Source organism: Scyliorhinus canicula, chromosome 1, assembly GCF_902713615.1.
Source record: "Scyliorhinus canicula chromosome 1, sScyCan1.1, whole genome shotgun sequence".
Lineage (NCBI taxonomy): Eukaryota > Metazoa > Chordata > Chondrichthyes > Carcharhiniformes > Scyliorhinidae > Scyliorhinus > Scyliorhinus canicula.
Window position 1 is genome coordinate 162,881,288 of NC_052146.1, and position 18,129 is coordinate 162,899,416.

General features: G+C 45.4%; 1 protein-coding gene across 5 annotated transcripts in view; it reads right to left on the bottom strand.

Moving 5' to 3' along the window:
- Positions 1 to 18,129, bottom strand: part of col16a1 (collagen, type XVI, alpha 1) — a 476,156-nt gene that overhangs the window by 179,444 nt on the left and 278,583 nt on the right. For all 5 annotated transcript variants that reach the window (XM_038801937.1, XM_038801918.1, XM_038801946.1 and 2 more), the window contains 5 exons: positions 12,421 to 12,528; positions 9,062 to 9,184; positions 7,178 to 7,231; positions 7,048 to 7,089; positions 4,687 to 4,722 (listed from right to left, as the gene is read on the bottom strand). In XM_038801937.1, the coding sequence (XP_038657865.1) occupies positions 4,687 to 4,722; positions 7,048 to 7,089; positions 7,178 to 7,231; positions 9,062 to 9,184; positions 12,421 to 12,528 (363 nt within the window). The remainder of the gene's footprint in view (positions 1 to 4,686; positions 4,723 to 7,047; positions 7,090 to 7,177; positions 7,232 to 9,061; positions 9,185 to 12,420; positions 12,529 to 18,129) is intronic.

Genomic DNA, 18,129 nt, shown 5'->3' on the forward strand with positions numbered 1-18,129 from the left:
TGAAAGCGATGCAATAATCATCGTCTGAGACATGGCACCTGTACCCACTAAAAGCCACTTGAGTCATGTTTTATTGGAAAAAATGGTCAACAGGAACAAAGATTTGAAAATCAACAATATAAAATTCCACACGTCAAACTAACCATTAAACAACAAGGAAACATCACCGTTCCATATTGGTGCCAATACAAAACTATATCAGCTCATTTTCACAAAAAACTCAAGGTTTCACCTCTCACAGGTTCCGAAACAGAATTGGAGGATAAGCCTCAGAATGTGTTATCCTGCCCAGAACTTTGTCGTAAAAATGATCTGTCCATCAACATGTGACTTGTTCTACGTATCAGTACCAGGAGCTGCAGCTGTGCAGACCCTCCTACACAGCCCAATGTCACCGTAACCAAATTCTGGCATCCATATATTCCACTGGCGCTCAAGGTTTAGTTGAATATCCTTGACTTCCAGTGTGCTTAACCCACAGTGACGTGCCAGTTGCACAGTAAGAACTTACAACACCAGGTTAAAGTCCAACAGGTTTGTTTCAAACACTAGCTTTCGGAGCACTGCTCCTTCCTCAGGTGAAGGAGCAGCAGTGCACCGAAAGCTCGTGTTTGAAACAAACCTTGTTGGACTTTAACCTGGTGTTGTAAGATTTCTTACTGTGCCCACCCCAGTCCAATGCCGGCATCTCCACATCGTGCCAGTTACATGCAGCACTCACCAGACCAGCATCAAAAACATCAGCAATCTGCAAAATCATTTCTTCAACATCTTCATCATTTGGATCAATATCATGCACCAGGTCCCACAGCGTCTTCTTGCTTCAAACCGGATTGACTTCTGGATACATATGTTCCAAGTATCTTAGAAAAAATTGCCCAGAGGCGGCACAGTGGCGAGCACTGCTGCCTCACAGAGCTGAGGACCTGGGTTCGATCCTGGTCCCATGCGGTGTTGGCACATTCTCTCAGTGTCTGCGTGGGTTCCACCCCCACAACCCAAAGATGTGCACAGTAGGTGAATTGACCACGCTAAATTGCCCCTTAATTGGAAAAAGAAGAATTGGGTACTCTAAATTATTTTTAACAATTGTACTTCTTTTAGGCTACTGAAAAAAAAGGAAACAGCAGCCACAACCTCCAGGCATCTGTAGCCACGACAGCGTGAGGCCATAGCCTCAGAATCAGAGAATCCAGCCCATGGTCTTTGAATAGTTACATGTGCAATTCTCCAATCTAAAGGATTTGTTCCCCAATTGACAAACTTTGGGAGATTATTGTTCAGCCACTGACAATGTTCTCATCTACTTCCATTAAACCCTGGGATGGAAGCCGTCCGATCTTTGTGGTTTGCCTTTCTTCAATACAATTATTACTTCATTGCTCTTATTTTTTAAATGTTAATTTGGATGAGTCCTTATTTCCGATTCAATATTAGTTTCCTTGGATTTCTTACATGTTGACTAAATACTGATAAAATAAATAAGTAAATAAATAATCACTTATTGTCACAACTAGGCTTCAATGAAGTTACTGTGAAAAGCCCCGAGTGAATAGTTATTAGTCATATCCTAATTTTCTTATTTTTATTGGTATTAATGACAGGAGATCTGATAGTTAGGAGAACAAAAGGTGTTTCTGTTGCCACAGACGTGACTCCAAGATGTTGTGGTCCCTCCCTGTTGCCAAGGTCAAGGATGTCACTGAACAATTGCACAGCACTCTGAAGGAGGAAGGTGAACAGCTGGCAGCCATGGTCCATGTTGGTCTGAACAACATAGATAGAAAGAGGGATGTAGTCCTCCAGTCATAATTTCGAGAGCAAGGTAAGAGATTAGCAAACAGGACCTCAAAAGTAATAATCTCCGGATTACACCCAGTGCCACATGCAAGTCAGAACAGGATAGAGCAGATGGATGGTGGAGGAGGGAGGGCTTTCGATTCCTGCGACACCGAGACTTATGTTGTGGAGAGATGTAACTGGTATAGACCGGACGGGTTGCACCAGAACATAGGTCGGACCAATTTTCTTGAGGGGCAATGTTTTGGTGCTATTGGGGATGGTTTATGCTAACTTCGCAGGGGTGTGAGAAGCAGAAGATAATATTAGAGTTGAATACCAAGGTGTACAGAATACTGGGAGTGATAGATTGCACTAGCAAAGGAAACAGTACGCTATTAGTGAGGAAAAGTAATAAACTCAGAAATCCATTAGCTTGCATCTCTATCTGAGCAATCTTATTTATCAAAGCCTTATTATGTAGAACATAGAACAGTACAGCACAGAACAGGCCCTTCGGCCCTCGATGTTGTGCCGAGCAATGATCACCCTACTCAAACCCACGTATCCACCCTATACCCGCAACCCAACAACCCCCCCCCCCCCCCCCCCCCTTAACCTTACTTTTTAGGACACTACGGGCAATTTAGCATGGCCAATCCACCTAACCCGCACATCTTTGGACTGTGGGAGGAAACCAGAGCACCCGGAGGAAACCCACACAGACATGGGGAGGACGTGCAGACTCCGCACAGACAGTGACCCAGCCGGGAATCGAACCTGGGACCCTGGAGCTGTGAAGCATTTATGCTAACCACCATGCTACCGTGCTGCCCTGTACTCGTGGCTGAAAGCCCAGGCAGCCATTAGAGTACCAAAACACCTCAGTCCCAGGAAAAGCAGTGCTTAACTGACAGCCCTAGTTCTCTAAACTATGCTGTCAATTGCTTATTTGCACAAAATACAGGTTTCAAGTGATTGCAGTTTCAGCGATTGATATTTTAAAGAGTCTGGGTGAATGACACTTTTATTGGGCTGTCGTAAAAATATATATATTTTTAACAAGGTGGAAAGTTCTAAATGGGTGACTGCTTTTTAAAACCTTTTGTAAGGCTCCTCCTGTTAATCTCTACCTGGCCCTTGTTCATTTCTGTTATTCTGCCATTTCAATTTTTGTACATGGACAATTAATGGAATTTATGCCTTTAAGATGAACTTCACCTTTAATTCAAGTGATTGGTAAAATAACTTATGACCTTAGGCAAGGCAGGTTGCAAAGAGCTGTTTATATTTCGAATCAGCAGATTCAAGGGAGATCAGTGATGACACGTCTTGATGGACTTGGCTGTCGGCCAATGGACTGTTTTGAATTGCCAGGCTTTATCAAGAGCATCTGCCGATTGGTCGGGGTTTTCCCTGGAATGGTCCTTCTTCTGTGTGATTGTGTTTGCTTTTACTTTTGTTTTGGTCTGAAGCTGGAGGGTCACAGCTGTGATCTCTCTCATTTCATGGACTATTTCAAAATATCCAAAGGAAAGACCTTCCTCTCTCCACAGCCAGATTAAACTGCAGGGGAATTCATTCGAGCAACACACTGAAGGTAGGGCCAGTTGTTTATAAACCCTTTAAAATATCTTGTGTGGAGAACTCTGTTCTTATCTCATAAGGCTGTTGGGCATACTGAAGTTAGAAACAAGTAAGAATTAAACAGGTCTAAGGCGGATCCTTTGCAGGAGGGCCCAGGGTAATAAAAGTTAAAGGGACTCCCCTAACTGAATGCCCATCAGAGGATCTCCATTAGTCTACCGGTGGTTTCAACCCCTAAACATCTATGTTTTATGTTCTATGGGACGTGGCCATTGCAGGCTGTGCCAGCATTTATTGCCCGTCCCTAATTGCCCTTGAGGGCAGTTAAGAGTCAACCGCATTGCTGGAGTCACATATAGACCAGACCAGATAAGGACGGCATATTTCCTTCCCTAAAGGACATTAGTGAACCAGATGGGTTTTTACGGCAATCGATTCATTGTCATCATTAGCCTTTTAATTCCAGTTTTTACTGAATTTAAATATCACCATCTACAGTAGTGAGACTTGAACCTGGGTCCCCAGAGCATTACTCTGCATCTCTGGTTTACTAATCCAGTGACAATACCACTATGACACTACCTCCCCTTCAAATCCCCCCCCCCCCCCCCCCCCCCTACACCACCACCACCCTCACTGATCTGGAACAGTGACCCCAGTGGTTAAATTCAAAACTAATTATAGAATATTACAAGATAGATGGAGGTCACTCAGTTCACCATTCCTGTGCTGGCTTGATTGAACATTTATCCAATTAATTGTTCTGTCTCCAAAGCCCCACACTTTCTCCTTTCCAAGTGTCATCCAGTTCCCTTTTAAAAGTCAATATTGAACCTGATCCCACTGCCCCTTCACAGTGCGTTCCTGATCGCAACGCTCTGCGTAAAGTCAACCCTCATCTCCTCGGGCTGTTTCACCAATTATATTAAATGTGGCTCTTCGGGTTACTGACTTACTGGCCACCGGCACATTTTTTTTTGTGAAGTTAGCACAGCATTAATATAATGACACTGGTACCAACAGGCGTAAGGACCAGTGACCAATTCTCATGCCAGGTCGTTGGCACGTTGTGCCTGGAGCTGGGTGTGAGTTGCTGTCACGCACTGATCCTGGAAGACTCAGCAATCGGCCCATGGCTCCAGCCAATACTCCGGGTATATGGGTTGAAAACAGGCTGGGGTTTGACTGGCACAGGTGACATACCAGTCTTCAATGACAAAGGGTAAAAGTCAAGGGTCAACAGTCGTTCTCACTTGTCCGTCAACATCAGGATATAATCAAATTCCAGCCAATAGTGAAACATTCCAAGGATTTACTCACCGGACTCCCTGGTTTTCCGATCATCCCATCCTTCCCCTAAAAATAAACAAAGAAACATTATTCTTTTTGCAATGTGCATTAATACTGAACCAGTGAGATTATCTCCATAAAACTGTCTTTGCAATTCGCAAAATCTATCCAACTGTGATCTGTAATTTTGTTCAAATTCATTCATGGGATGTGGCCATTGCTGGGCCTGTATTTGTTGCCCATCCCTAATTGCCCTAGTATTGAGTGGCTGGCTAGGCTGTCCCTGAGGGAAGTTAAGAGTCTGACAGACAAGGTAGTGGTGACAGATTTCCTTTCCTAAAGGGAAGTTGTGTTCTTGCATGCATTGGTGATGGTAGGATAGTTTGCTATTGCAGATTTTATTCATTGAATTTAAATTCCTCCAGCTGCCTTGGTGGAATTTGAACCCGTGTTCCGAGAGTATTACCAGCCCCGTGACATTACCATTACACAAACTCACTCCCACCATCTACTGACCGAGGGATGATGGACAGAGAGAGAAAGAGACCATAGAATCCCTACAGTGCAGAAGGAGGCCATTTTGTCCATTGAATCTGCACCAACCCTTGGAAAGAGCACCCTACCTAGGTCCACTCCCACACTCTATTTCCTCTATCATGGCCAATCCACCTAAACTGCACATCTTTGGATTGTGGGAGGAAACGGGGAGAACGTGCAAACTCCACGCAGACAGTCCCCAAGGCCGGAATGAACCCGAATCTCTGGCGTTGTGAGACTGCAGTGCTAACCACTGTGCTACCGTGCCGGTCCAAGAAAGGGAGGAACTAAGAGAGAAAGCTAGAGGGGGACTGAAAGAGGCAAAGCAAACGAGAGATGGAGGGAAGTCACACAGAGTGTAATCTTCCCAGCCCCTCACAGGAAGATTAGGACTGACTGGGATGAAACCTGAAAATGAGTACAGCACGTCAGCTCCCTGATGTAGTTCCACATCTGAGTGATCATGTTGGAGGCAGAGGCTACCTGACTGGCAATGATGGGGAACCAATGAGGGACCTTATTGGCCCATTTGGGGGAAAGGTCACGGCACTGGCGGACATTCCTGATAGGTCCTCTCCCAGGGCTGATGTCTGGCGTAACTGGAGTCTGTCTCCAGGCAGCAGGACAGAGGACCATCAATATCTCTCCTTCATCACTCCAGCCTGGGGGCCTGCTAGGATGGGATGGCCATGGCCGCAGCTACAAGTCTACCAGTGGTCTTTCCTCCTGCTCCCACGCCGTTCGCTCCAACCCCTCTCCTAATCCTCTCCTACTCCACCCTCGGTGGCATCATCCAAAAATACAATGTTCTTTTTCACACGTATGATGATGTCAGCCTGCCCCCAACTCACCAGCACCTCCCCTGATCCACAATCTTATGTCAGTCATCAGACTGCTTACCTGTTGTTCCGTATGGGAACAGAACTTTGTTCCATTTAAACGTTGGGAAAACCAAACCCATTGTTTTCACTCCAGGCAACACATCCTGTTTCCCAGCTTGACACCAGCCCTGGTAACTGCTGGAGACTGAACCAGACCCTTTATGGCCATCAAGTCTTATTAAACTTGGGGATGAGGTTCCGTCCTACATCCTCTCCATCAACTTCATCTAATTCCCCCAATCAGCTCAATGGCTGCTGAACCATCACCCATGCCTTTCTTACCCCTGCCACACCAATCCTACTTTGCACTAAATCCTTTTTACACATTACCCCACTGTTCACTGACCCACATATAAACACACAAGTTAGGAGCTGGAGTGGGCCATTCAATGAAATCAAGACTATTCTGACTGTCTACCCCGATAATCTTTCACCCCTCGTTTACCCAGAATCTACCTAGCTCTGCCTTGAAACCATTCAATAACAGTTTTCTCTGCCTTTATGATGTCCCTTCAAATCATCTCTTTGATAAAGCTTTTGGCCATCTGATGGAATATATGCTTATCCTGTTAATCTCTTTGGGAACTTTTACCATTTTGATGGAGGTACTATACACTACAGAATCCCTGCAGTGCAGAAGGAGACCATTCGGCCCTTTGAGTCTGCTCCGACTCTCTGAAAGAGAACCTGACCCCACTTCCCCACTCTATCCTCTTATCCCCATCTAACCTATACATCTTTGGATAATAAGGGGGATTGATAATGGCTAATTCACCTAATCTGCACATCTTTGGACTGTGGGAGGAAACTGGAAACCCACGCAGACACGGGGAGAATGTACAAACTCCATACCAGACAATCACCCAAGGTCGGAATTGAACCCGGTTCCCTGGCCCTGTGAGGCAGCAGTGTTAACCACTGTGCCACCATGCCACCCATGAATGCTGCCTATAAATGCAGGCTGTTTACTCACCGGCAGTCCGGGCAATCCTTTCCCTCGGAGTCCCGCCTGTCCCTGTTGATAAAAAGGGAACATTAAGTTACATTAAGCTGCAACAATCAGAAAGAACCACTGGACTGGAGCACAGAGACCACAAACTTACCTTTTCACCTTTTGCTCCTGGAGACCCTGTCAATCCCTGCAGTCCTGGTTCACCCTGCGTTAATCCAACATCCACAAGTTATTAAAGCAGAAACGTTTTGTCACAAACTTTCTTTATATTTAATTTGCTGTTATCCTGAAGAAACCAATGTTTGTGGGGGTACATTTTCAAAAGTCCTGACATCTCCTTAAACCTCACCCAAGTCGCCATCTTCAGCAATGTGAGCTAGATAGAGACACAAACACACTTACTGGCACACACAAGTCAGGAGTGCAAGGAATACTCCCCACTTGCCTGGATGATTGCAGTTCCAACAACACTGTTGGAAGCTCAACACCATCCAGGACAAAGCAGCCCTGCTTGATCGCTCCTCCTTCCACAAACATTCAAACCCTCCACCACTGACAAACAGTGGCAGCCGTGTGTACCATCTACAAGATGCCCTGCAGTAACTCGCGAGTGTTCCTTAGACAGCACCTCCAAAACTCACAACCACTAGCATCTAGAAGGACAAGAGCAGCAGATACCTGGGAAACCCACCTGGAGGTTCCCCTTAAAATCACTCACCATCCTAACTTGGAAATATATCACCGTTCCTTCACTGTCGCTGGGTCAAAAGCCTAGGAACTCCCTTCATAACAGCACTGTGGGTGTACCTACACCAAATGGGCTGCAGAGGTTAAGGAAGGCAACTCACCACCACCTTCTCAAAGGCAACCAGGAATGGGACATAAATGCTGGCCTGACGAGCATTCCACAAATGATTAAAAAATCCACACAGACCCACACATGCAGGTGGGACATGAAATTCACGGGCCAATCAATTGGCCAGCGACTCTAAATCCCAGCAGCTCAGTGGGAACAGTGGTGATTGGTATGACTGCAGAATCAATGAGGGAAGCGAGCCACATTGGAGCCAGGAACAAAGGTGAGACCATGGTTTCACTGGGGCCAGACTGGCATGCTCCAGCAAGGAGGGTGAGAAGTGGGTGGGGGAATGGGGTACCGAGATATGGGGAGATCTTGTGGTTGGTTTTCTGCTATGCACAAGGTGCCCATAAAGGAAGCCAGCTTCTCTTAGTGAAACTTAGCAGGCTGCACATTCAGCGTGAGCCTCTTCCACCATGGGGAAAACCCTAATCATTGGCCACTTCAGAGCCTCAAGTGGTCAACAGGCCTCCCACTGCCTCTCCCACTACTTGTAAAATTATGACAAGGGATAGGGATGGTCAGGAAGGTACCCATGGCATGGTGCCCAATTTTACATCCCCCCCCCCCCCCCCCCCCCCTCCTCCGCCACCCACAGATAAATGTACACACACACACACAGACACACAAACAGGACACACACACACACAGACACACACACACATACTGATGGACATCACCTTGGCAATTCATTGGCACAAACAGTACACTGTTGGTATCACTGTGGTTTGGGGCCTAATTATTACGCTAACTTCATTTTCTTCTTGGCTCTTAGACTTGTCTCCTCTTCAGTCCCTACTCTAGATTTACAAACCATTGTGTGGCCCATTGCAATGAGTTCAGGTTCCCAGGTCACCATTTGATAGCACTGAGCTTCAAATCGAGTGATACTGGGAGTGTGACTAGGCCGCAATCCTGTTCACCAAGGAACAAAGCCATTGTCCTGTTGTCAGAAACTCGCAAAACACATCACAAGGAGCATACCAGTAACAAGAAGAGATGGATCAAACTGAGTGAGAGACCATAGACTGAGAGAGAAACAGGCTTGTTTGGATAATGAGATACAAAGAAAGGGATGTAATATAGAAACAGGTATTTAAATGGATCTCGCCCAAGTGGTTTAGTCAGTGCAATTCTCTATCTGGTGAATGTTTGGTTTCAATAACTTGGCCTCACATGTTTTCCTGGTTCTCCTGTCCCAGGTGGTCCAGGGTCTCCCTGAGGGCCCGGTTTCCCCGGAAGTCCAATCACGTCTTTGAAGTCATCTGGAATGGTGGGGCAGACCTCACACTGATCCCCCTGCACAAGACAATGTGACATCACTGTACAGACTGTGTTCATCAAATACAACCTGATGGGAGTCACGACTCTGGAGTAAGAGGGTTTGGCAATTCACTAAATCCAGAGGAACAGTGGGGTTATTGGAGAGCAATTAGGTAAAGAATGGAACAGCAATTGGAAAAGTTGTTCAGATAAGATTGGAGGGGTTGGGACTGTTCTTCTTGGAGAGAAGAAAGCTTAGAGGAAATTTGATAGAGATGTTCAAAATCATGGGGGTGTAGATAGGTAGAAACTATTCCCGCTTGGAAAAAGATCGAGAATGAGAGGGCACTAATTTAACGTGATTTGCAAAAGAAGCAAATGTGATGTGAGTAAAAACTTTTTCACACAGCGAATGGTTGGGGTCTGGAATGCAGTGTTTGGAAATGTGGTGGAGGCAGGTTCAATCGAGGCATTCAAGAGAGCATTAGATGATTATCTGAATAGAAACAATGTGCATGGGTATGGGGAAAACGCAGGAGAATGGCACATAGTCATGATGCTCATTTGGAGAATCGGTCCAGAAACGATGGGACGAATGGCCTCCTTCTGCACCATAATAATTCTGTGATTTTGAAACCACAATGTAAAAAATGAAAAAAAAGCTGAATAAATTTAGCAGGTACGGTAGCATCTGTAGAGAAACAGAGTTAACGTTTCGAGTCCATATGACTTCTGCAGAGTGGCAGTAATTGTAATTGAAATGGTTCTAGGTGTTGGCAGACTACACAATATTGTACAGTGAGGAGTATGAAATGCTCAACATGAAGCGGTCAAATTGTAGAAGCATCTTCGCCACACAGACTGTACACAGTTCAAGGAGATGGCCCATCACCACATTCCCAAGACAACTAGTGGTGGACAATAAATGCCAGCCTTGCCAGTGATACCCACATTCTGAGAATGAACAAGTTTCTTTTTAATGCCTTGAATAATTTATTGCAAATTTAAAATCAAATTGCCACCTGTACTTTGAACCTGAAGTGCAAGGAAAACAAAAAATCAACTTTTGAAACTAACATTTTTAAAAGTTAAATTTAGAGTACCCAATCATTTTTTTCCAATCAAGGGGCAATTTAGCGTGGCCAATCCACCTACTCTGCACATCTTTGGGTTATTGGGATGAGACCCACGCAGACATGGGGAGAATGTGAAAACTCCACATGGACGGCAACCCAGGTCCAGGAGTGAACCTGGGTCGTCGGTGCCGTGAGGCAGCAGTGCTAACCACTGCGTCATTGTGCTGCCTTAACTAACATTTATTTAGGGGGGGCATCATTGACATTAGTTTGATGGCTGTGTAGAGCCTGACATAGTGTTGCTCTGACATTAGTTACGACAAGGGTTAATTAATCCCACCTCCTGAATATAATTAACCTTCAATTAGTTTATAAATATTACCCTTTACAACAACAGCACGGATAGAGGATTGGTTAGCTAACAGGAAACAGAGAGTAGGCATCAATGAGTCTTTTTTGGGTTGGCAAGATATAACGAATGGAATGCCAAAGGGATCAGTGCCGGAGTCTCAACTATTTGTGATCTACATCAATGACTTGATTAAGGGACCAAAGGTAAGGTTGCTAAGCTTGTAGATGACACAAAGATAGAGTATAAAGAAGAGGACCAAAGGAGACTATAAAGGGATATAGACAGGTTAAGTGAGTGGGTAAATATTTGGCAGATGGAGTATAATGTGCAAAAATGTGAACTTGACCACTTTGGCAGGATGAATAGAAACACAGCAAATTGTTTAAATTCTGCGAGATTACAAAACATGTCAGGTGCAGAGGGATCTGGGTGTCCTGGTACAGTACATCACAAAAACGTTAGTATACAGGTACAACAAGTGATTAGGAAGGCAAAGGGAATGTTGCCATTTAATTGCAGGAGACTGGAATATAAAAGTTGGATATTTTTCTACAATTGCATGCATGAGACCACATCGAGAGTGCTGGGTAAAGTTTTGGTCTCCTTATTTGATAAATGACCCAATTACATTAGAAGCAGTTCAGAGAATTTATTAATGTATTTGTAGTTCACAGTCAGAAGTTCAGAAAATTTATCAATTTATTTTCATTTCTTCCATTGATCTGTTTTTCCCGAACCTTTGTTCCCCCCCTCCCCTCACCCCACCCCATTTTGTTCCCTGTTCCTAGTTGCCCTTTGACATACTGCTTACCTTTGTTCTGCCATTCACACATTCTAATTTCCTTTATGTGCCACTATCAGTACCCTTCTTAGCCTTAATCACCTCCATATACATTCCCTTTGTCTTCTGTCCACATCTTTGTCAATCTCCACCTATCGCTGGCCCCCTATCCAGCCCCACTGCTCCACTACCGCCACCCCCCCCCCCCCCCCACAACAGTATAAATCTTGCCCTATTTCCAGTTCTCTCCAGCTTTGACAAAGAGTCACCCAGACTCAGAATGTTAGCTCCCTTCTCTCTCCACAGATGCTGTCAGACCTGCTGAGATTGTCCAGTATTTTCTGTTTTTGTTACAGATTCCAGCATCCGCAGTAATTTATCAGAGAAGGTTCACTTGGGTGATCCCTGGGATGAGGGGGATATCTTATGTGGAAACGGTGGACAGGTTGGGCCTGTATCCATTGGAGTTCAGAAGAATCAGAGGTGATCTTATTGAAACAGTCAGATCATGGTTAACCTGTATCTGAGTTACAGATTTCCAACTTTATCCATTAAATAGCAAAACTCGATCAATCTCAGTCTTGAGAATTTCAATCCCCCCGAGCATCCCAGGCGTGTGCAAGAGAGAATTCCACGTTGTCACCGCACTTTGTCTTCAAAAAGGTTCAACCTGATTTCAAAGCTGAATGTCTCAGATCTAATTTTAAGATAATCCTCCCTTGTTCCCAACTCTCCATCATAAGAAATAATTCCTGTCAATCCTACTGACTCCTTTTATCATTTTAAAGATCTAAATCAGATCATCCCTCGATATTTTATGCTCAAGGGAATACGTGAAATTTATGAAACCTGTCACCCTAATGTATTCATTTTTAGCCAGTTTTATTCTGGTTAAATGCTCTGAACCCCTCCAGGTTAATACACTTCATTCTGTGGTGCACAGATCTGAACAGTTACTCTGAATGAGGTCCCACTGGGGCCTCTCTACAAAAGAAGCATATTTTTTTCACTTTTACATTCCAACTCACTTAAGATAAAGGCTAATGATAATTTACTCACTCACCTTTTCACCTTTAGGCCCATGGTGGCCTCGCACCCCTGGAATGCCAGGGAACCCTGGGATTCCTGATGCACCCGGCTCTCCCATATCACCCTTTGGCCCAGGATCACCCTAAATGAACAGGATTACTGAGTGAGCCACCAGTTCTATGCACGTCGGTTAGAATTTAAATCCAAACCCCTCACTGCACACTCACCTCGCCACCAAGTGCCACAGCAACATTCATTTACATTTATTACATTTGAAATATAGAAAGTGGCCCAAGGCTACTTTGGGAGACTCGAGCATTTTTTAAAAACTACACGTAACAGAGACAGAAAAAAAACAGGAATTAATTTCCACTTGCTGAGGCGGTTCGTCTGGGGGAGGTGGGAGAATATAGCTGTACACAAATTGCTTCAGTGTGATGGGGGCAGCCCACTCCCAAGAAAATGGATATGCTCGATAGCTCCTGCAGTGCTTTCTGAGTAAACTGGTGTTCCAGTGGTAGAAGGCAGTGAAGGTGCAGATCTATAGGTCCGTCCACCACACAAGGGTGAACCCCTCTTCTCGGTGTACTGGATTATAATAATAATCAGATTATACAAGAGGTTGCTAGATAACATGCAACAGGGAGGAACAGAGGGGTTTATATGGGTTCTCTGCGCATTAAAATCCTGACCTCAACAAGACCTGGACAACGTTCAGGCTTAAAGGTAACACTCATGTCACACAGTACAAGGTATTGACCATTTCCAAGAGATGAGTCTAACCACCTCACTTTGACATTCAACAGTATCATCATCTGTCACAGTGCGCAGTTATGATGTTACAAACGTTTGGAAAAACTGTTTTGAAGTCATAGTTTGTAAACCTTTCACTGAGTTCAAAGATTGTTTCCAAAGTGGATTCCGAGGATCATCTACTTACCGATTTGGGCTGGAACCCCTTTAGCCAGACAAAGGAGACACCCTCGGACATATACATTGGATATCTAATGAGTACTAAACAAAAACTCTTTGGCTTGATGGCTTTTCTTTCAAGCACATGGGGACTAACTGATAAACCTCTAGAAGCTGTGAACAATCTTAGCTCTTTTGATCCAACAGGTGGGAAGGAGACTTCAGATTATGAAATAGGATTACCTTTTGCCTTATATGGAAAGTGATTTGGCATTTTTAGGACAGCGTACATCTTAGCTTGACTTTTAAGAATAACACAAAAAGCTGCCTTAAAACAGATCCATCGACAACCAACTTGAAGAAACTTCAACCCAGGGAGTGACAGAGGAAGGAATCTGAAAACAGGCACTGGTCTTCTGTAATGTAACCAGGTAGCTAAAAGAACCAAACCTACAGACCAAATGTAAAAGAATTTTGTCTCCTCCCTGTAAACCTGATCCTACCTACTAATTTCACGCAGTAAAGCAACCTCAGGAAACTTGACAGTAGAAGCCTTAGCAGCTGTAGAAATGACTATAACCTCAAAACTTTCACTTCAGACAAGGCAACATCTCAACCTAAGTTAGTAGCTGCCTGAATCAGAGGCATGAAGAACTTAAACGGCAAGTAAAAAAAGTTTAAAAGATTTAAACCTTTGGTGTTAAAATTGCAGCAGTCCATCAGGGTTCCTTGATGGGTGAGGTTCACAAAAAGGAGCCAAAGGCCAGGTGAATCCACTGATTCATTTATTAATGACTTGTGTCAACTGGCCAATAATTGTGGTGATAAATATTTAAAGCAGGGGTTACTTCATGACCGCTTTGAAGACAGCGTGCTCAACCACACGCTACTGGAGCAATCCAGGGAGGACTTAATTTTACAGAAGGCCAAACAGTTTGTAAGGCGGTCTGAGCTGTAAAAGCCAAATCAAGGGGTGTTCTTTGGAGACACCGAGGTTCAAGAGGGATGGATCCAGTTTGGAGGCCCAAAATCAGCAGCCTTTCCCGCTGACAAAATTACTGAAGAGGCAGGAAAAATCCTTCCACCTATTTTAAAATGTTCCAGGCATGGCACTGCTGTGAAGACTGTCCAGAAGGGAGAGCTGAATATTATCTCTGGCAAGACTGGGCATTTTAAACAACTATGCAGACCTAGGCCGGATTTCTCCGTTGGGATTCCCTTGTCCAACCGGCTGTGTGCACCCCCCCCCCCCCCCCCCCCCCCCCCCCCCCTCCGCCCAGCCCAGGAGTCGTGAGAAACTGCTGTGCCACTCCGCCAATGTGCTTACCTTCCAAAGACAAGATAATGGAACAATTTTCCCTACACATCCTCCAGGAGAACCAGGAATACTGTTGGGAAGCATGAGGTGGCTTCAATAGAAATTCCCATTGTCAAGCAGCGGGAAGAGAGAACCCCGCCACCACGAATGGCATACCGCCGAGAAACACGTGGCTGGGGGAAACGAAGAATCCCGTCCTTAAAGTTCACTTTAAAGGAAGACAGCTGAAGTGACCTCACACTCATTTTGAAGTCCAGGAAATTGGAAATACAGCGTTCCAATCTAATGATTTCCTCGGAGAAACACTGATAAGCTGTTCTGGTTTGTAATGCTGGAAGTCCGAGGACACAGGACAGAATTTTAACTGGACATGGGAGCTGGGGGTCATATTCTAAGCGGTCAAATTAGACGGGCTTAAGGAGGTAGAAGTGCAGCCATCTAAAATATGGCTACAGGGGGCACAGGCCTCAAAGTGAAGGATCAATTCACTACAACCCTTCGACATGAAAATAAAGGAATCAAAAAGCTCTTTATATTTTACAGAACCAGCAAATTCCTTTGCTCAGCAGGTCGGTGTGATCAAAACTTGGTCTTCCACAAAAGGTTGATGCGGTAAAGACACAGGACAACGCAGCACTATTCAGGGATGAATTTCAAAAGGTGCACTGCAGCACGAATGGAAGTCGCCTCATTCACAGTGAGTTGGTAACTATTGCAGAAACACCAGTAGGAGATTACGGATCTGTCACTTCCGTTTAAACACAAGAGGATCTTACGGATCTTGATTGAGCAGCACAGTAGCATTGTGGATAGCACAATTGCTTCACAGCTCCAGGGTCGCAGGTTCGATTCCGGCTTGGGTCACTGTCTGTGCGGAGTCTGCACATCCTCCCTGTGTGTGCGTGGGTTTCCTCCAGGTGCTCCGGTTTCCTCCCACAGTCCAAAGATGTGAAGGTTAGGTGGATTGGCCATAATAAATTGCCCTCAGTGTCCATAATTGCTCTTAGAACATAGAACATAGAACATAGAACAGTACAGCACAGAACAGGCCCTTCGGCCCTCAATGTTGTGCCGAGCCATGATCACCCTACTCAAACCCACATATCCACCCTATACCCATAACCCAACAACCCCCCCCCCTCCCTCCCCTTAACCTTACATTTTTACATTTATTAGGACACTACGGGCAATTTAGCATGGCCAATCCACCTAACCCGCACATCTTTGGACAGTGGGAGGAAACCGGAGCACCCGGAGGAAACCCACGCACACAGGGGGAGGACGTGCAGACTCCACACAGACAGTGACCCAGCCGGGTCGTTGGGTTGGGTGGGGTTACTGGATTATGGGATAGGGTGGAGGTGTTGACCTTGGGTAGGGTGCTCTTTCCAAGAGCCGGTGCAGACTCGATGGGCCGAATGGCCTCCTTCTGCACTGTAAAAAAAAAAAATTCTATGAGACAGAATTCAAGTGAATGAGGCTGCTGCAGAAACATCTGAAGCGGTCCAAGATCTTTCTATACTCTTTGACTCCACTGCCAATTCCTCTGAAGCTTTTGTTCTCTCTTTTGAGGAGAATTGTCCCTTTGTTGAAGAAAGTAATGCAGAGGTGAATTAATTCACTTATTCCACTGAGCACACCGACGTCAAGCATCAACAATGTATGCAGCTAGCAGACAGTTAGCTATCCAGGGAGAATGAGATGCTTAACGCCAAGTTAGATAAAACAAGTCATGGAAGTCCAGAGCTTATTAAGTTGTACAAATGTTAGTTGCAGTTTGCACTTGGATTGCGCCAGCAAGTCACGGATATACTCAAATCTTCTTTCAGTAAAGAAATCAAGGCCCAAACTGCAGAACCTCTACAGCTGAAGTACTTTGCAGGAACTTCCTACAGATCCCAGTCCTGAGGTTTATTCCATTATTGATGATGGTGCAATCCTAATTTCTCTTGCTGACCCCACGATCCCAGTCTCTGGAGTGGAGTAGCGTCACATTGAAGTAAGTGTGGAAATGATACCGCTGCCTACAGAAAGTGAAACTCCTACTCTAACAGTAATGGGGAAGTTTTCCTTTTGTCGTATCCTGCAGTTGTCTTCAGGATGTTCTTCATTCTTCCTTTCATTCGCTCCTTGTTCAGGTATTGAATCTCTTGTCATCACAGCAACAGTGAATGACACAGCTTCTCAAAGGAGCTGAATGTGCTTCATTTTCTCAAACCGGTGCTTTATCCATTTCCCCAATGTGTAACACAGAAGGTTGCAGAGAGAATTTCAGTTCGCCGTCGTCCATTTCAAGGGATTGTGATCATTAGGGTCCTGGAGGTTTCTCTCTTTAATCAGTTTCTCCTTGATTGGTTTTCGCTTCCTTTACATTCACGTTATTGTATATCTCACAGCCCAGGAGTCGTGAGAAACTGTTGTGCCACTCCGCCAATGTGCTTACCTTCCAAAGACAAGATAATGGAACAATTTTCCCTACACATCCTCCAGGAGAACCAGGAATACTGTTGGGAATTGACGCCTTTGGCGAAAGTGAGTTGGGGACTGGGGGTGGAGGTAGTTGGATGAAAACTGCGAACAGTACGTCAGGTCAATAGATGGTGGAAATGAAATGTAAACATTTAGGCTTGTGGGACGCGTAAAGGGTTAATGGTTATGTCAATTAGACAATGATGTTCATATAATCCCTACAGTGCAAATGGAGGCTATTTGGCCCATTGAGTTTGCACCAATATTCTGAATGAGCACCCTAACTAGGTCTATCCCTATCCACATAGCCCCAGCTAATCATTGAACACTAAGGGCATGGTCAATCCACCTAACCTACACATCTTTGGTCTGTGGGACGAAATCGGAGTACCCGGAGGAAACGCACGCGGCCATGGGAAAAACGTGTAATCACTATACAGTCACCCGAGGCCGGAATTGATCCCGGGTCCCTGATGCTGTGAGGCATACCATGTTAATGACAATGTAAACATTTTATCAGGTCAGATGAACAAGAGGCTCTAAGGGAGCTAGACAGAGAAAAGTCTGTATCCAGGATCAATAGGCGGGATTCTCCGATTGCTAACGCAATCACTTTCGACGATCGGCCGGAGAATTGCCTTTTATGCCATAATCGGGGGCGACGCTGTTTTTTCGATGCTCCATCCCTTCAAAAACGGCGCACACCATTGGGACAACCTTAGGACATCACCAGAGAGGCCCTCCCCCGATGCTCAGCTCCCGATGGGCCGACTTCCTGACAGCATCAGTCGCAGGTCCTCTCAACATTCGTAAACTGGTGTGGTGGCTGAGGACTGTCCAGTGCTGCCACACTGTCGGGGGGGGGGGGGTTCTGCTTGTGAGGGGGTATCGGCAGGGGCTCGGGGGACAGGTTGGGGGAGGTCTGGTGGTGTCGTGGGGGGTTGCAAGGGGAAATTTGTGGCAGACCGTGTCCGCGCGTGGCCGTGCCATGTTGTACGGCGTAACCGCCGCAGGGCGCATGCGTAGCCGCGGACCAGACCATTC